Here is a 20,322-nt window from a genome sequence, read left to right as displayed (position 1 = left end):
CTGTATAGATTTCTGTGTGTGTCCACGTATCCAGCTGTGAGAATGAGAGAGAACAATTTAGGACCGAGACAGCCCTGGCCACCACTCCATCTTTCTCTCTCTCCCTCCATTTAATGTTTTTGTGATAATGATTGGAGCTGGCCGGTCTCTTTTCAGTTGTGACTGGCGTTGTTTGTATGAGGGTGCATCTCTGGATGTGTCCCCGGTCGTAGATTCAGCAGACTCCTCTACACACACACACACACCGAACAGATGCGTGGGACTGCACCACTCCCAGTGGAATCACCCATATTTGGAATCTTTGATATGGATGCAAGCCTAGCCGGAGGGAGAATCGACAAAGTAATGTATGTTCTCACTCACTATCAGCAGTGAGACTTTAGCTTGGCAACTGCACACCATGTGGCCGCAAAGAGAAAGTACACCATTATTATCCTCAATGGGATCTTGTCGCCCCCAGTGGCCATCTGTGGAAACTGCAAGCTGGTTAAAACCAACATAATGAGAGGCTTTTACATTCAATTTAGACGCCTCACTCAGCCTCAGTGCCCTCTGGAAATCACAAACACAGACATAATTGAGCAAGGAGGCGGAGGTCTACTTGGAACATCGTTGGATGATAAGATGTCTGGCAAGGATTAAATGCCTAACAGAGCTGATTTCCTGGGGTGTATTCAGTGATGAAAAAACGTTCTGGATGTTGCAGATAGAAATAGAATGACCAATCATATCGGTTCTCTGTGATACATATCTATCCGAATGTTCTAGAACATCCTCCTGAACAGGCCCCTGTTCTGCATTTCAGCTGTTTTTATTTAGAACTTCTGATTTTTATTCTGATTCTAAGACATTTTCCCAGCCCTTATCCCCAATTCAAATGACACATTCATCTAAGTCCTCTGCGTCATCTTCTCTTTCAGAGCAGCGTAAGATTACAGCAGGGCCGTCGACGGCTGGCATCATCGGAGGCACCATTGGTGTGGTCCTCTTCTTGCTGGCGATCGTCAGCGCTGTCATCATTCTGGTCCGCAAACGCAAGCAGAACGCCGTGAATGGGGAGTGAGTATTCCGCTCCCAGCAATTGTTTCTTTCAATATATGACTTAACAAATACCTATCTTTTCTCCAATCAATTAAGTTTTATTCAGTCCAAAAGGAATCTGTTAGGTATGGACAAAGTGAGTAGCACTAACCTCTTCTTCTGCCCTCTCTTCTCTCATCCAATCAGTGGTCCTCCCAAGCACAAGCCCCCTCCCCCTGTGAAGGCCGGCAGCTCCACTGAAATGGTGAGGGGTCCACGTCCCTGTCATTCATGGCTCATTATTAGTGAAGGCCATAAACAAAGATTACGTATGTAACCACGGTTATGTGAGCTATTGGATCACTCCAATATGGTATTCTTCTGCTATGCAGGATACATTCTGAGTAAGAATTTCAGATTAGTCCCGGATACCGAGTAGTGCTGCGGCCGACCCCCTTAAATAGCTGCTGCCACAGTACTCCCACCTCGTGTCCTCTTCAAAAGGCGCGGTATATCACCGAAAAGAGGATTGGAGTGATCCAATAGCTGACATAACCGTGGTTACATACATAACCTTCGTTCTGTAGCACTATTTTGGATCACTCCAATATGGTATCACAATACCAGATTCATCTGTGAACTAGGCATGGCCAGACAAGAGTAAAATTGCATAGGACTGAAATCAGGGCAGTCATGGTTACTGTGTCCCTCCTTCCCCCTCCAGGGAAGTGGAGGCAACACACAACATGACCGTCCCGACCTGGTTGGTGGCAGCAACATTGACTCGATAGTATCTAGCAAAAGTTCTAGATGACGCCCAACTGGCCGAGGCGCAAATGTCATCAAGGGGAAATCCTCAGAGCAAGGCCCACGATGTAGCTGCTACTCTAGTGGAATGCGCCACTACAGCAGACGGCAGAGGCCGGCCGACCGGCTGATATCCTGTAGTAATAGTGTCCACATCCAATGTGAGAGTCTCTGTATCGTTAGGCTCTTCCCCAGAACTCTCTGACCATAACACATGAACAGCTAATCCAACTGTTGTATTGTCTTAGTCCGTGTAATGTAAGTTTCCAGTGGCCTCACCGGGCACAACACACTTGGGGAAAATCTTAGCCCACCCGCAGCCGTCGGAGGTACGTATGTGGATAAATGTAAGGGCCGATTCACATGCCTGTCAGACTGGACCATCGGCAAGAAGGAGAGCTGGGCCGGATGGCAACACTCTCCTTGTCTGCACCCATTTGGAAACATTCAGCGCTCACTAACCCTCTTATTGGAGGTAATAGCCAACAGGAATGCCACCTTCATGGATGGGTGCTTCAAAGACGCTGACCTGGCGGCGCAAGTGCTGACACCACCACATCAAGGTCTGTTTGGCACCGAACAGGCCTTCGCTGGACGCAGACGTCTAACTCCATTCTGAAACTTGGGGAGCAATGGGTGGCCGTGGATCCCTCCAGGCGATCGTCATAACATGCCAAAATTGCGGCCAAATACACTGTCAAATTGGATGACTCTCGGCCTGCATCAAGCAGTGATTGTAAAAAGTATAAAACCATTTGTATATCACACGACTCTGGGGCAACATTATGACCCCCTCACCAGAATATGTCCCACCGCATTTGATATAATACGTTGGTCAAGGAAACCCAACGTGCTCACCACATTGTCCTGAATGCCTAAACTTGCCCATTTACTTCTCTCGGGCCAAGCCCAAAGCTGGAGGCAGCGCGGATGCCACGGTATCCCCCAAGCCTGAGCAAGCAGGTCGGGTCTCAGTGGTAGTTGCCATGGGGTCCCAGAGAGGAGTGACAACAGGAGGCTGAACCATGGTCGTCTCAGCCAGGATCAGGAGCAGCCGGTGGCCCTTCAAGCTGACCCTGTCTAGCGTAGCTATGATTAGTGGAAATGGTGGGAACGCATAAAGTGTCGTTGCCGGCCAATCGTGAGCGAGGGTGTCTAAACCCAGAGGGCCTAGAGGGTCTGACATGGAGAACCAGCTGGGACAGTGAGTGTTCTTCTGAAATGCAAACAGGTCCACCTGTGTTCTCCCGAACAGCTGTAGCACCACCTGAGCATTTAGACTCCACTCCCCTTCCGCTGGGCCATTTCTCGAAAGCATGTCCGCTGCCCGCAGTGACACTTAGCGGGTCGAAGCCCACAGTAAGAGCTCCAGAGCCATTTCGTGGAGGTGCCGTGATCTCAGTCCCCCCTGTTGATTGATATAAGCCACTACCGTGGTCTTGTATGATCTGACCAGGGCATACTTCCCCTCCATGCAGGGCAGGAACTGTTGGAGTGCCAGGCGAACTGCCCTGAGCTCCAGCACATTGATGTGCTCGCCACTCCACTGGGGGCTCCTGCGTCTGCTCGCTGCCATGCCTGTGAACACTGCCCCCCAACCCGCTAGCGAGGCATCGGTGCACACTAGCTCCCTACGGTGGACTCTGTTCAGTGTCACACCCTCCAACAGAAAGGAGTGAGTACTATTTCAACAGAGTCCTCCCTTACACATCCATTCGTCACCGATGGCTGACAATGTCTGTGTTGTCTAGTGTAGATGGTTAGAGTTTAATCATCCCTGGAGTGGCCTGAGGTGAAGGCCCAGCTGAATCAACAGAGAAGCCGACATGAGTAGGCCGAGTAACTTCTGGCACTCTGATATGGACATGGCTTGTACAAGCTGCAAACGGTCTAGGTAGGCATGCATCTTCCCCAAACTCACCTGAGGGAGACGTGCTCTCATAAGAGTTGAGTCGATCAACATCCCCAGGAAGATAATCATCTTTGAGGGTCTCAGGTTTCTCTTCTCCCTTTTTATGGTGAAGCCCAGGTCTTGAATGTGCTTTAAGATGATCCTTGTCTGCTGTGGCACGCTCCAGCCAGTCGTTCAGGTAGTTCAGCACTAGAATTCCCTGGGACATGATAGGCGCTAGGATTGCATCCATGTACTTTGTGAACATACGAGGCGCCAGTGATAGGCCTAACGGGAGGACTTTGAATTCGTAAGCCAATCCTTTAAAAGCAAACCGGATTTACTTCCAGTGATATCGATGAACAGGAACATGGAAGTACGCTTCCTTCAGGTTGAGTGTGGTGAACCATTAGCCACTCAAGATTGCCTGCAACGCCCGTTCTGGTGTGAGCATTTTGAACTTGAGCTCCTTTAAACATTTGTTGAGGCCGCTTAGGTCCAGGATCGGCCGAAAGCTGCCGTCCTTTTTCGGAACTGAAAGATGTGGAGTAAAACCCACTTAGCCGTCCTAGCGGCTCTACCTTCCTGATTTGCGTCCTTGCTCATGATCGAGGCTATCTCCAGCCGGAGTGCCTCCTTCCTCTCCTCACCCCATCTGCTGTAAAATGCCAGTTCCCATTTTCCTGCCCGAGGTTGTCTTGGCTTTGGGAGGAGGGGAACCAAGACGTTGCTGGAGCATCCTCGAGACATCCTGCCCTGCCTTCCAGCTCCTCCAAGTGGCGGCAGTAGGGTGCACAGTTGCCAAGAACTCCTGCAAAGTCTCTGTCTTTGAGCAGTTTTGTAGTCTGCTGTATGATGTTGCCAATCCTTGGCCCAAAGGTGGAACCTGGTATGAAGGGGAACTCCAATAATGTTTTCTGAACTGGCAGTGGCTGTTTAGACTGTGCCAGCCAAAGATGGTGGTATGAAGTCACCACTGAAGCCAAATTCTTGCCGTTGGCATGTGTCAAGTCTGTCTGGAGCATAATGAGTAGCCTTGACACCTCTGTGGCCTCCTTAAGAAGCTTGTGACCACCCCCTGGGAGGCATAACATGATGAAGAGGGTGCTGAAAATGCTTTGCAGCCATTCATTGCTTACTCTTTCAGGTCCTGGTTTGAGGCGATGCACCTTGCCAATGATCTCCTTGTCAGGGAAGATCATGGCAGCCACTATGTCATCCATCACAGGATAGTGTTCTAGCCCCACGGAATCTGCATCCCTTAGGTTAGTCCACGGCCTGGTCTGGTTGTCGAAACAGAAGCGCCCTCCAATCTTATTCCTGTATTCGCGGAGAGCAAAAGCGAACTTGGGGCAGATGGGGATAAGGAGCTGCTCAGATGGTGCTTCTTCCAGCTTGATATCAAGGGTATTAGCCACTCTACCTAAAAGCTCCCATGTTTCTTCCTTCACCACCGGCGGTGCCTCCGTAACAGCGCTCCCAGCTACAGATGGCGCTGTGAACTGGGTCGATCCCTGGTCTGCTTGGAACACTGAAGCACCGTCACCCAACTCGTCTCCAGGGTGGAGAGGTTTGTCGCCATCATCCCATCGTAAAGCGTCCACTTCCTCCCGCAGACTTTGCACCTTACGTTCAAGGCAGATCAACTCCTCAGCCGTACTGAGTTTGGTGGTGGTGGGGGGTTGGCCAATAGGGTGCTTCTGCGACTAAGCATTACCCCAGAAGGGGGGGATACCGTCATCAGATGGGGAGGACTGTACTGTGGCCTTCATCCCCTCCAGGTGCGCTAAGCGCATGCGTTCTCTAAAGGCGGCACAGGCCAGTCTACTATTGGGTTCACCATCTGCTCTCTGTGGGTGTTCGAGCTAGCTGCTCCAAGCTATTGAATAGCTGTGGGTATACTTCTGCGCTTATACACTCTAACATAGAGTTCCTACCAAGCAAATCCTCCCTGGAATGAGCCGCGAAAAGGAAGAGGTGGGAGTAGTGTGGCTGCAGTTATTTAACCTCACTAGGGTACGTGGGACGCTTACGCTCCCATTTACTCAATAAATGTTTGTTTTGTTCAATAAAGTCCCTGTTTATATCCCAAAACCTCTGTTTTGTTTGCCCGTTTTGTTCAGTAATCCACAGGCTCAAACGCAGTCACAACAGGCAGACGAAAAATCCAAATAGTATCCGTAAAGTTCGTAGAAACATTTCAAACTATGTTTATAATCAATCCTCAGGTTGTTTTTAGCCTAAATAAACGTTAATATTTCAACCGGACAATAACGTCATCAATATAAAAGGTAAACAAGAAATGTCGCGCGCATGAAAAATCTCTGGGACACTGTAGGGTCCACTAATTCAGAGTGGTCTTACTCTCTAATTTTTCAGAATACAAGCCTGAAACAATTTCTAAAGACTGTTGACATCTAGTGGAAGCCATAGGGAGTGCAATTTAAGTCCTGGATACTGTATTTTGAGTCCTGTCAATGGATACTGTAATGGCATTCAATAGAAAACTACAAACATTTAAAAAATCACACGCCCTGGATGGATTTTTCTCAGGTTTTCGCCTGCCAAATCTGTTCTGTTGTACTCACAGACATTATCTTAACAGTTCTGGAAACTTTAGTGTTTTCTATCCAAATCTACCAATTATATGCATATCCTAGCCTCTGGGCCTGAGTAGTAGGCAGTTTACTTTGGGCACGCTTTTCATCCGGAAGTGAAAATAGTGCCCCCTACCCTAGTGAAGTTAAGGAAGTCTGTCACAGCACTACCCGGTACATGGGACTAATCTGAAATTCCTACTCTTAATGTATCCTGCTGAGCAGAATGATACTTTATTGGAGTGATCCAATATAGTGCTTCATAACCACATGTGGTAGTGCAGTTCTTAATTGGGATAATGTCTATTGATCGGAGATGAGTGGCCCAGTTAACCCGACTTTGACCTCTCCACTACCCCACAGCTGAACAAGCCTGTCACTGACTCAGTGTTGACGGAGACCCAGCCTTTCAGTAACGTCTACTACGAGACCAGCGGAGAGCCTGTCACGGTAAGGGGACATCCCCCAAACTCTAGGTCGTGATCATTAGGTCACACCAGAAAACAAAAATGAATGTTTCTTGTTGTATTTAAGTCCAGTTAGTTACTCCATGTTTTAGTCTGTCGTCTGCCATTGGTTGCCAAATTAACACAACCCTGGACTCTCTCCTTTTTCACATAGTGCTGCTTAAAGTCATTGATTTACTACCTGTAGACTACTGTAAATTGAAATGTCCTTTACACCTGGCTGCTTTCTAGACTCTACAATCAGTCTCAATCTACTTTATCGTCAGATCACTCACCCTTTTTAACTATATTATAACATTCTCTCTCCACGGTACCTCAACAGCTTGACTATTTACAAAAAATGTAACCTATTGTGAAACTATTGAGCAATGCATGGTCCAGGAGTGGATTTTGCCTACCATATCACATCTTGAGAGTTGTTGTTGCTGGTTCAACCGAGGATCTGTTGATGTTACAGGATCTGGATGCGTGCGACGATGACGATGATAACACCGTTGGCGGTGGGGCTGCTAATGGCGGCGGCCCTGCTGTCCTGGAGGACTCGATACAGTATGCCGATGTCGACGACACGCTAAATGACGAAGCCCTGCCGCCGTACTCTGACGCGGACGATCACCATGTCGACCAGCCGCCGTCGGCCGCTGTGGCCCGCGGAGAAAGCTTTGTGTCGGCAGCCATGTATGTTTAGCAGGTGACGTTTAGGTCTCCACAATGACACAACAACACCGTGCCTCTACTCGGTTACATTGAACAGCACAGAGTCCGAGCAAGGCTCTGGAAAGATCGGCACAACTCCAGCCTCCCGATGTGGTCAAATCCTAAATGCAGTGTTTCCTACTGTTGTGATTCGGGCAAGGTAATATCACTGGAAACATCATTCAAAAATATCACCAGAAAATATCACCCGAAACTGGTTGTTTGAAAGTTGCAATGTTACACCGTCCAGTAAGCATCCTCAGACCAAAATGCCATTTTATGGCAGTATGAACAAAATGAGGTTGTCACTGTTTTATAACATTGCAACATGACTCACGTTTTGGGTTCAGTCTAAATTGCAAGAGCTGGTAATACTGCATTATTAGGGTAACGAAATGTGACATCTTGGTTTACAGCAAAGCACACAATGCACACACAATTATCAATGCGCTCGTAATCCCCCCCCCCCCCCCCCCCCACAGGAAAGATTACTGCTTACATTTAAGTCAAATTAAGTTCAAATTATAAGGATTGTATTTTCAGAGTGTCAAAATAAACGGCCTGTATTGGAGAATACTGCCATTAGTACCATTTTACGTAGATGAAGTGGTTAATATGCTCTCTAATATATGCTGTATATTTTACACATAGCAAAATATGTATTTTAATATTTTATATTTTAGTCTTATTCCTAAAGCCTTTTATGTACTGAAACACAAATGTGCAAAACATCATTGATGAACAATTATGTGAGACCGTGTCATGTTGGTCAACGATGTCAAGGTGAACCAAATTATCAATGAACACTGTAAATAATATTATATTGATGCTTAATATATTGCCGGTTAAATGTGTGCACAAAAAATAACTCGTGTAGGTGGTTGCAGAGCCTCTATGTATAGGGGTGTCAGTTTCCGTGTGAAATTGAAAGAAAAAAAAGTGTACATTTTACTTTAACGGGTATTGAAGTTGTCAGTCAATGAATATAAAAACGGTTTTGTGGATTTTAGTCCTTATAACTCTGCATGGCATGATCGTGGCTCGTTTCAAAACAGTTGGCTCACTTTTCCCAAGGCTACTTGCAGACACCAGGCTTTATACTTTTTCAATGTTGTCGATGTCTTTGCAGTCCTCCATTGTATCGTCTACTTCAAGCACAACACATCGATGTAGAGCAGCGGGGTGGTTTAGGCCGTACAGAAGGCGCGCACAGCACGACTTGAGATATCTTTTGGCTGATACATAAGTCAGTCAGCATACGACTACGTTCTTTCCACAGAGTGCTTACTGCAGGGTGCAATAAACAGAAAGTTGAGTCGAACTCTTGCTGAGTAATGGGAACAAATCATTGGTTCTGCGTGTTCCAAAGAGCTTGAGTCGCAAAATTCCACGAAGGCGTTGATCTGTCAGTGTCACCTCGACAGACACCGAGAGAAGCAAGCCTGTACTAAAGTACATTAACTTGTTAAATAAAAAGACACAAAGAAAGACAGAAACATGAACAAAAAGCACATGTACTAATGTAGATATGTATGTAAATAAATAGATGCTATAGACACTAATGATTGATAGACAGATATAGAAAAATAGATGGTTAAACGTAGACGGACGGGGTAGACAGACAGATATACGGACACATGGAGAAATGGATCACAGTAACTGCCTACCCCCTGTTCTATACTCCATCACAGTCAGTACATTACTTAAATATTATAGTTTTTTGATGTGACAATCACTTTGAAAGCAACTGTCATTGGCTTTTGGTGGTGATTTGGTATCTATGGTTTCTTTTGAAGGGAATGTCTGCATGCTGCATGGAACTATGGGTAGCTCAACTTCTTCTCTGTGCAAAAAGAGTCACGCTGCCATTTTGAAAACATATGGCTGTGGGCGGCGGGCTCGCATAAAGTGCTGCAGTATCAGACAATCACATCTGTATTTTATAGCCCTTACACAGGTCAGAGTTCAAAGGGAAATTAATTGTTCATTGTTTGGTTTTATAAACTGTGATTCCATTTATTTCATTTTTTTTAGTGTATTTTATGTATTTCATATTGTCATCAAATATATTATACTGTTTTGTGTATTGCCTATAAAGAAAAAGACTCAAAATTGAAGATGTGTTGATATATTGAGCTTAAAAAAGACAATCATTGGGGCCCCTGGGTTTGTTATTATCAAAGACCAATGAGTCAGCAGTCTGTTTAGTTTAGTTCTGTTGTTTTATGCTCAAGGCATCTGCTAACTACTTCTCGCGGCAGCAGGAGATGCTGTGTGTGTTTGCCAATAAATTAGCCTCCTCCCCAATAGGTTTGATGCCAAAAATACAAACCGTGAATGTTAGCGATAACACTCATCTGAATCCGGTCTTTTTCCTTCCCTGCTTGTTTGGTTATCTCACATTCGTTGTTGCTTTTTTTTCATCACCAAGCCAGACGTGCCTTCTTTACTTTATTTTTAGCTTGTTCATTTACACATTTGTTTCTCTTAGAAAATAAAGACGAGATTAAAAAGAAACATGGGGTAACCTCTGATTGTGGAAAGCCAAACACTTGATATTGTGATTTATTTATTTTTCTTCTCTTTTCTTTCTTTCCCTTTAACTGAATTTTTTTTTCTGATGCTTTTTGGGAAACGTGTTATATGTTTTACGGATCATTGTCTTGTTCAATAAAATGTAAACTAAAGGCCCTGAACTTCTCGCTGTATTCTCTTCAACTTATGAGTCACAATGACCTCCAGGCTTGAGTTCTTTAAGGCTCCTAAATGACCAACCAACATCAATCAATCAAATGTATTTATAAAGCCCTTCTTACATCAGCTGATGTCACAAAGTGCTGTAATTAAACCCAGCCTAAAACCCCAAACAGCAAGCAATGCAGGTGTAGAAGCACGGTGGCTAGGAAAAACTCCCTAGAAAAGACAGAACCTAGGAAGAAACCAGGCTATGAGGGGGTGGCCAGTCCTCTTCTGGCTGTGCCGGGTGAAGATTATAATGGAACATGGCCAAGATGTTCAAATGTTCATAAATGACCAGCAGGGTCAAATAATAATAATCACAGTGGTTGTCGAGGGTGCAACAGGTCAGCACCTCAGGAGGGAATGTCAGTTGGCTTTTCATAGTCGATCATTCGGAGTATCTCTACCGCTCCTGCTGTCACTAGAGAGTTGAAAAGAGCAGGTCTGGGACAGGTAGCACGTCCGGTGAATAGGTCAGGGTTCCATAGCCGCAGGCAGAACAGCTGAAACAGGAGCAGCAGGACAGCCAGGTGGACTGGGGACAGCAAGGAGTCATCAGGCCAGGTAGTTCTGAGGCATGGTCCTAGGGCTCAGGTCCTTAGAGAGAGAATGAGCGAGAGAATTAGAGAGCATACTTAAATGCACACAGGACACCGGATAAGACAGGAGAAATACCCCAGATATAACAGACTGACCCTAGCCCACAGACACAAACTACTGCAGGCTGAGACAGGAGGGGTCGGGAGACCCTGTGGCCCTATCCGACGATACCCCCGGACATTGCCAAACAGGCAGGATATAACCCCAACCACTTTGCCAAAGCACAGCCCCCACACCTCTGGAGGGATATCTTCAACCACCAACTTAACATGTGCTATTGACAGTATCACATCCTGTGGCACTATAATGTCCAATGGTAACTTACACTGATTGCCATTCGTTGCCCTGGACATGTATGTGCCTGTTTCCACTCTATGTCCAGCACCCAAGTGATATAGCCTAGCCTGAGATCTATCATCAGTGATATACATCTAAAGCCTGCGCATCTGACGAGATGCATTCGGAGTGCAGAGATTGCCCCGTGTTAAGAGTAATTAGCTCAAGTAAAGGAAAATAACATGCTTGAATGGATTGTGATGGAAGATGATTAAATGTTACTAGCAGCAGCTACTCTTCCTGGGGTCCAACACAAAACATGAAACAGAATGACATAATACAGAACATCATTAGACAAGAACAGCTCAAGGACAGAACTACATACAATGGGCTTTTCCTGGTGAAATAAAGGTTAAATAAGAGGTAGAAAGTGAAAGAGGGACAGATGGAGAATGGAAGATGGCGTCCTCTGCTGGTTCACACTTGGATCAGCACCACAGAGAACATTTTGTAAGCTCCTTTCATCTTTAGCTCATTAATGAAACCGCTCACGACTTTCAAAATTTGATTCCCTGTCTTGCCTAAATTACTCCTGGTTTTGACGAAGAGTTTAATTAGTCTGCTGACACCAGTTAATCAATGCTATCATGACTGAGGATACCACAGGAGGTTGGTGGCACCATTAATTGGGGAGAACGGGCTCGTGGTAATGGCTGGAGCGGATTCAGTGGAATGGTATCAAACACGTGGTAGAGAAATGAACATTCAGTTCTCTGGCAACAGCTCTGGTGGACATTCCTGTAGTCAGCATGTCAATTGCTCCCTCAAAACTTGAGACGTCTGCGGCATTGTTTTGTGTGAGACAACTGCACATGTTAGAGTGGCCTTTTATTGTCCACAGCATAAGGTGGACTAATCGTGCTGTTTAATCAGCTTGTTGATATGCCACACCTGTAAAGTGGATGGACTATCTTGGCAAAGGAGATATGCTCCCTAACAGGCATGTAAACAAATTTGTGCACAACATTTTAGAAAAATAAGCTTTTTGTGCGTATGGGGACATTTCTGCAAACTTTTATTTTATCTCATGAAACATGCCAGCAACACTTCACATATTGCATTTATATTCAATATCTGTTATCTATATCTGTTCAATATATTTCCGCTTTCAGTAATCTGATGAAATGTGATCATTTTCAGCTAGTACAATGTCCAAAATATCAGCCCCCAGTGCACGATTCAAAGCGGCAGCCACCGTCACAGTTTATTTGACTCTCGCCATGGCAAATTACAGTATATCTGAGGGTTACGTGTGCGAACAGATCCTCTGGAGGCTCAAGCACAGACAAATTCAGGAGGATTTAGCCGGTAAAAGTATTAGGCATCGCTAGGCATGCTGCTTGTGGAAATTGTTGTCATTTTTGAGCTGCTGAGGCAGGCATGCGTACACGTGTTGGAACGCATAAACACATCAATCACAGTCATTCCTGCAGGGGGGTGGTCGGGTAAAACAAAGAACCAGTAACAAACTTCTACCCGATGGCCTTTAAACAGATTAGTCAGCGTTAAAGGTGCAGTCTGGGATGAGTTTTTTCAGCAAAACAGCAGCCCGTCAGCCTTGTTTTGGTCGACCAGGTGAGGGTTGAGGCTGGGGAAATGTAACCACTCCAACGCATCTGCAAATTCATAGACGGCCGCTCTTGCTGCAAGAACTGAGAGTCCATGACATCCTCATAATAATTGTAAACCTACTTTAAAGCTAGAAATGGTTTAGAAAGGCTGTTTACAATGGAGTAAAACCACCTTACATGTTTGGGACTTGATAGAAGACAGCTGTGCTAAGCTCATGAGGCAGCGTAGCCTAGTGGTTAGAGTGTTGGACTAGTAACCCAAAGGTTGCATGATCGAATCCCCGAGCTGACAAGGTACAAAATCTGTTGTTCTTCACCTGAACAAGGCAGTTAACCCACTGTTCCTAGGCCATCATTGAAAATAAGGATTTCTCTTGCCTAGTTAAATAAAGGTAAAAACAACATGTTTTTAAAATGTACAAATTATATTTGACAATCAAAGGGTAATTCATTAAAATAATGGATAACAGCTATACATATCACAGATTGTAGATTTGAATGAGAAGGGAACCAATAGGCAGCTAATGCTACATCATATCCCTTGTGGTGGAGATGAAGAAGAAAGTGTCTGACATCAAAGCACCACCAATTATGGTTAGAGCGCTTAGTGATGGAGATTAAATATATTCTCCCAAGTACTACCAGTGGATATATCAGTAAGTAGGCCATGAGTCAAATAACGCTTCTTCCTTCTCTGATCCACAGGTCAACAAGTTGACAACAAAGTTGCCAACTACGATCAAACTTATTCCTGCAGATTAAAAAAAAAATGCTTTGCTTTGGGCTTTAGCTTTCTGCTATTCCAGATCTTAGTTGTGCCTGGTCTTCCTTTTACCTTAACATCCACCTTTCATTAAACTTCACACATTATATATAAAATAATGCATTGATTTAGTAATTAGAAACACTGTCTGAAATGGTTTGTCTGGTATGTTGAAGTGATATATGGGGGCAAAATGTTATTCATTTCATATTCTCACTGTAAATGTTTTTCAGTCAAATCGCTCTTGTTTGTGACACCAAATAAACTCTTCGTTAACATATTTGGGCATGACATTTAAAAAAATGCTAAACGGGAGACAATGATTGATTGTTTTTGGTATGGAAATTGCAATATTAGCTATTTGTGGCAGTGGTTCATTTAACTAAAACAAAGATTGCTGTCTTTCCTTGTCCATAGCTCTCAAGGTACGGAAAGTATTCAGACCCCTTGACTTTTTCAGATTTTTGTTACGTTACAGCCTTATTCTGAAATGTATTTCACATTTTTTTCCCTCATCTACACACAATACCCCATAATGACAAAGCGATAACAGGCTTAAAAAAATAAAAACACCTCATTTACATAAGTATTCAGACCCTTTGCTATGAGACTCGAAATTGAATTCAGGTGCATCCTGTTTCCATTGATCATCCTTGAGATGTTTCTACAACTTGATTGGAGTACACGTGTAGTAAATTCAATTGATTGGACATGATTTGGAAAGGCACACACCTGTCTATATAAGGTCCCACAGTTGACAGTGCATATCTGAGCAAAAACCAAGCCATGAGGTCGAAATAATTGTCCGTAGAGCGCCGAGGCAGGATTGTGTGGAGGCACAGATCTGGGGAAGGGTAACCAAAACATTTCTGCAGCATTGAAGGTCCCCAAGAACACAGTGGCCTCCATCATTCTTAAATGGAAGAAGTTTGGAACCACCAAAACACTTCCTTGGTCAGGGCCTTGATCTCGAGACTTCTTGGGTACAGAGATCCTTGATCAGGGAGGTGACCAAGAACCCAATGGTCACTCTGACAGAGCTCTAGAGTTCCTCTGTGGAGATGGTTGTCCTTCTGGAAGGTTCTCCCATCTCAGGCCTGAATGCCAAGCGTCGCGTCTGGAGGAAACCTGGCACCATCCCTACGGTGAAGCATGCTGTGGAGATGTTGCAGAATGGGAGAAACTCCCCAAATACAGGTGTGCCAAGCTTGTAGCGTCCTACCCAAGAAGGCTCGAGGCTGTAATCCCCAAAGGTGGTTCAACAAAGTACTGAGTAATGGGTCTGAATGCTTATGTAAATGTTATCCTTTTATACTTTTAATAAATTTGCTTTGTCATTATTGGGTATTGTGTGTAGATTGATGAGGGGAATAAACAATTTAATCCATTTTAAAATAAGGCTGTAATGTAACAAAATGTGGGAAAAGTCAAGGGGTCTGAATACTTTCCAAATGCACCGTATACATAAGTACTTTTGCTCCACCATCCTTTTAATAAATACAACTTTTTAAATGATTTTGTATTTTTTTACAAATACATGTCATCTTATAATGACTTATAATGACTTTGCCATTATACTGAATTCCAGATCAGAGGAGAAACGTGTTACCCAGACAGGTCACCAGAGGGAGCAGTAAGTTGCAGTGATCAGCACAATGTTGGGCGCATGTAAACCGTTAACCATTAAGAGGGTGGTGACTGGTTCATCTTCATACCTCATTCTGTAAATGAAAATGTCTGTATGGAAACAACTGAAGGTCATACAAGGCCGAAAAGCTTTTATTTCAAGACTGTCAAACACTCTTAAGAATCATTCTGGCGATTCACAGCATACTGAGCTATGAGAGGTCCAGGGTTCAAATCCAGATGAGCCCCCAAATAGTAGTTTCTTGCAGAAAAACAAATGTCTGCAATGTGTTATTGCAGTATTGGTACACTGTGTTCTGTGGGGAGTAGAGCTGAGACTGGCCCACCATCTCAAGGGATTAACTACTGGCATTAAATCAGAGTTACCTTGACATTTGTATATTGCTTGTGCAGTGGGAACTAAGGGGCTTCACTCGCCCCCCCCCCCCCCCCCCTCTCTCTCTCTCTGTCTGTCTCTCTCTCTCGCTCTCTCTTTCTCTGCCTCTCTGTCTCTGTCTCTCCCAGATTTATGGAATTCTTTATGTGGTCTATTTCAAAGGGTATATTCAATATTGGTGCACAATTTCTACTTAAAATATCAAAGGGCACTTATTTTGTGGACCCAGTTGTACTAATTATGAGCAAATTAACACAACTGATACTTGATCAGTGCTAACTACCTGCTGAGCCCCTTGGGTCTCTCACCTAAATCAGCCATTTTAACTGCCTAACACAATCCCAGGATTCTCTCTCTCTCTCTCTCTCTCTCTCTCTCTCTCTCTCTCTCTCTCTCTCTCTCTCTCTTAATTGAACCAGGTGTCTGTCTCTCCCTCTCTTGCCCACCAGTTCCTCTTTCCATTAATTCCCTGGTGCCCAATGTGGGGCAGAAACGGCGATTGCGATCCCCAATGGACACAGCCCAGCAACAGGCTGGCCCATAACATCCAATCAGAGCGCTTGGTGGCTCTGACTCACCTCCAATGGGAGCGGTGGGCCTGATTTCAGCCTGTGAAGGTGAATGCTCAGAGGTGTGATCGTTCACCTCCTCGTTGGTCCATCTAGCCGACTGAGCTGAGCTCACCGGGGACTGGGCCTCATGCCTTAACATCGCATTGAACGTACCAAATGACACTTCTCTGGTAAAATGCCACTCTTCTTTGAGTAACCTATTCTGTGGTGACAATATCCCAGGTGGAGAGAGAAGAGAGAGCGAGAGAGAGAGGAGAGATGCTGGATAGTGTGACGAAAGCTATTCCCACAAACCCACTTGCGACCTACATGCGAACCACTCCACCAAACTATTCTTCCACCAAACACTTCTTCCCGCTCCTTGCTCGTCTACATACAGTGCCTTGCAAAAGTATTCGGCCCCCTTGAACTTTGCGACCTTTTGCCACATTTCAGGCTTCAAACATAAAGATATAAAACGGTATTTGTGGGACACAATCATGAAGTGGAACGACATTTATTGGATATTTCAAACTTTTTTAACAAATCAAAAACTGAAAAATTGGGCATGCAAAATTATTCAGCCCCTTTACTTTCAGTGCAGAAAACTCTCTCCAGAAGTTCAGTGAGGATCTCTGAATGATCCAATGTTGACCTAAATGACTAATGATGATAAATACAATCCACCTGTGTGTAATCAAGTCTCCATATAAATGCACCTACACTGTGATAGTCTCAGAGGTCCTTAAAAGCGCAGAGAGCATTATGAAGAACAAGGAACACACCAGGCAGGTCAGAGATACTGTTGTGAAGAAGTTTTATATCTTTATGTTTGAAGCCTGAAATGTGGCAAAAGGTCGCAAAGTTCAAGGGGGCCGAATACTTTCGCAAGGCACTGTATCAGCTCTGCTGCTCATCAATCATTTTCTGTCATCCAGAATGACGTCCCTATTTCCCTCGGCATCCATTTCCTTCCATTTTCAATTGTAAGGGTTTAAGCAATAGTTATGGAATGTTGCATCTAACATTCAGTCTACAGTAATAGTTTACAATCGTTGACAAGACACTTCTTTGTCACCCCGTGGTAAATGGATGTGAGGAGACTATCTTCTTGTTCGTATCCGTGTGTGTGTTTCTGATGTGGTGCCTGCTGCCTGCAACTTTGCCGAGCTTTGTGTACCAGTGTTACTAACCCTGAATTCAGTGCCAGTAAAACCCACGTCACGTGACCCCGCAAGACAGGGTGTGGTTGCCAAGCAACCGCCATCCCTCGCCCCTTCCCAGTACATGGAAGGATGGATCCCAGTACATGGCGGGATTGAGTGATGGGGGTGGGGGTGGGGGTGAGACAGAGGTGTATTTATAGAAGCAATGGCAAAAGAGAGGGAATTACATGTTGATGCTAAAAGGAAACTCACCATCTATCTCTTTTCTTTATCCCACTCACTCCGTTTCATTCATAGGTTGGAGAAAGGAGAGAGGGGATGAGAAGGGAGGAAAGAGTGATGAGCACAGAAATCAGACAATAACAATGATCGTGTGAACATAATATTACCACAGAAATCAGACAATAACAATGAACGTGTGAACGTAACATTACCACAGAAATCAGACAATATCAATGAACGTGTGAACGTAACATTACCACAGAAATCAGACAATAACAATGATCGTGTGAACGTAACATTACCACAGAAATCCGACAATAACAATGAACGTGTGAACGTAACATTACCACAGAAATCAGACAATAACAATGATCGTGTGAACGTAACATTACCACAGAAATCAGACAATAACAATGAACGTGTGAACGTAACATTACCACAGAAATCAGACAATAACAATGAACGTGTGAACGTAACATTACCACAGAAATCAGACAATAACAATGAACGTGTGAACGTAACATTACCACAGAAATCGCAAAGTAGCACAATTCTGAAAGGTATGGCAGAGGTGTTTTCCCATTAAAGGTCCTGTCATATAGTGTGATTTGCACCACGGCTCTTGGTTCCTCTACTGTTAAATTCATTCTGTGAGGGGAAAACATTTTAGATAGGGTTTTAAAATGAAGTGCCAGAGGGTACAAATGCGTATCCTGTTGTAATTAGAGCTTGTCTTATCTGGGATGGGAGTAATAGATTGATAGTGCGGCTCTGCAGGCTGAGCTGGGTTGTCAGGGTGATTGACTGGTGCTTGTCACCCATGTCTCTGCTTAAGCTGGATCCATCGAGCTACAGTGAAACATGCAAAGTACAGTCCTCGGTAGTGCTATGTGTTAAAGATACACTATGGAAGTTAATTGTTGGCACATTTTGGCTTGAAGGTTTGCTGTGTGGTTTATATGCATAATCCATGTCTTATCTCATGAAAACACACAAATCCTTAAGCATGGGTGGAGCGACGTGTGCCGTTTTCTCTCCAATGAGGACAATTTAGAGGACCCCTTCCATTTAGAGGACCCCTTTAAGCTCTAGAGCATCCCCAAAGGCAAAAGTTCAGTATTGCCTCTAAAACAGTTTCCCAAACGATGGTGGAAGGTTAATCCTTGATCGTGGCAGGAGATTGGGTCGTGACTACAGATATTGGCGTTCTTGATTCGGTCGGTGGCAGGAAGATTCCAGAAGCTTTTGATGGGTCAGAGCACAAAGCATTTTGCGAACCACAGTGTGACAAATGTCACCACAATCAAAATAGATAGGGCCATCATCAGGGATGGAATGACAAACTCGCAACAGAGGAAGTCAAACCCCGTGTGTGGATATACTTGACAAAAAAAGGGGCGAAGCATAACAGGGATGGCACAAAAATGAGAGATAGATATGTTGAAGAAAGACAAGTCTGAAAGACTGTAGACTGATACAGGCAGACACAGTACCGTCTCTTATAAACAAGAATCACACCCCATAGTAGGGAGACCTACTTCACACAGGAGACAGACAGACAGTTAGACACACACTATCAATACCCTGATAACGCCCTTACACAAGACAAATCTCCAGGCATTGTTTTCCAAGTACAGCTAGTGTTTCTTCCCCATTAGCTCAGGGAGCCATGGTTCATCTCAAGGTTTTGACCCAATAACACGCCGCTGCTCGCTCCAATGGAGCTCCACATTGACAGATGGGTGTCTTCCTGAGGAAGGTCGTCCCATGTCTTCACGAAGCGTGTCCCTGAGCGCATAAAATACATACTTTTTAGAGCAGGAGAGACAGGAGAGTGTGATTTTGATATCCTTGTAAAAAATACCAAGTTGATGATTTTTTCCCCAACTACAGAATCGGAAGACTGCTTTGGTGTTTTTGTGGTACTTTCTACTGTACCTTTTTATTGAGGTTCTAGTACATGATCCTGACTGGCGCAGTGGTCTAAGGCACTGCATCTCAGTGCTAGAGGCATCACTACAGACCCTGGTTCAATCCCGGGCTCTATCACAACCGGCTGTGATCAGGAGTCCTATAGGGTGGCGCACAATTGGCTCAGCGCTGTTAGGGGTGGGATTGTCCGGGGTAGGCCGTCATTGTAAAATAAGAATTTATTCTGAATAAAGGTTGAATTTAAAAAAATTATGTATTTGTTATTTCATGGTATTGCATCTTTCAGATACCCTGAAAGGGCTTATAATGGGTTTATAAGACACTAGATATTCAAAACGTACAGTATAGTTCTAGCTCTATTATACAGTGAGAACACTATCTCCTGGTGTCTCTGTCACTCCTCATGGTGAGTGTTATGCAACATTGCCATGGAGGCAGGGGAGGCTTTCAAGAGAGTGTAAGATAATGGAGAGGGGGGAGATGGATCGAGGAGAGAGGGAGTGGCAGGGGGAGACCATAGCTGTTAGCTGTCACACTTTCCAGCTGCATCCCACTTGTCCTTTCTTATCTATATTTATCTCTCTCTCCCTCCTAATCTCTCTCTCTCTTTCTAACTCCATCATTCATCACCGGCTCCCTGGTCTCTCTCATTCTCACACATCCTGCCTTTCTCCTCTCCATCAAGGTAGTTGGCAAGGATGACCCTCATCACAGGAGACCCTCGGCGATTGGCTGATGCTGCCAACTGGGCCTTAAAGAGACAGTGATGCTCTTTTATTAGATGGCGGACATTTTTAAATCAACTAAAGCAATGGACAGGCAGACTGTGGAATTGTCTTGGGATCCTCAGATTCAGGGTTCTCAATGGCTACAAGGTTGGGGGGCAGCTCCTCACTGTCAGAACCTGATTCCTGACTTTCATACTCAGACTCATAGTCAGA

The 20,322-nt window shown here is 44.6% G+C and overlaps 1 protein-coding gene across 1 annotated transcript in view; it reads left to right on the top strand.

Annotated features, from left to right (window-relative positions):
* The window catches only part of LOC109903621 (poliovirus receptor), a 78,692-nt gene extending 68,518 nt beyond the window's left edge, over nucleotides 1–10,174 (top strand). Inside the window, exons 7-10 of the mRNA XM_020500444.2 lie at nucleotides 921–1,059; nucleotides 1,228–1,285; nucleotides 6,679–6,765; nucleotides 7,240–10,174. Coding sequence (XP_020356033.1) covers nucleotides 921–1,059; nucleotides 1,228–1,285; nucleotides 6,679–6,765; nucleotides 7,240–7,470 — 515 coding nt within the window. The 3' untranslated portion in view covers nucleotides 7,471–10,174. The remainder of the gene's footprint in view (nucleotides 1–920; nucleotides 1,060–1,227; nucleotides 1,286–6,678; nucleotides 6,766–7,239) is intronic.
* Nucleotides 10,175–20,322: the final 10,148 nt, after the last annotated feature.

Source organism: Oncorhynchus kisutch, linkage group LG14, assembly GCF_002021735.2.
Source record: "Oncorhynchus kisutch isolate 150728-3 linkage group LG14, Okis_V2, whole genome shotgun sequence".
Taxonomy (NCBI): Eukaryota; Metazoa; Chordata; class Actinopteri; order Salmoniformes; family Salmonidae; genus Oncorhynchus; species Oncorhynchus kisutch.
The sequence above is the reverse complement of the archived record's forward strand: the minus strand, read 5'-3'. Positions and strand labels throughout refer to the sequence as shown.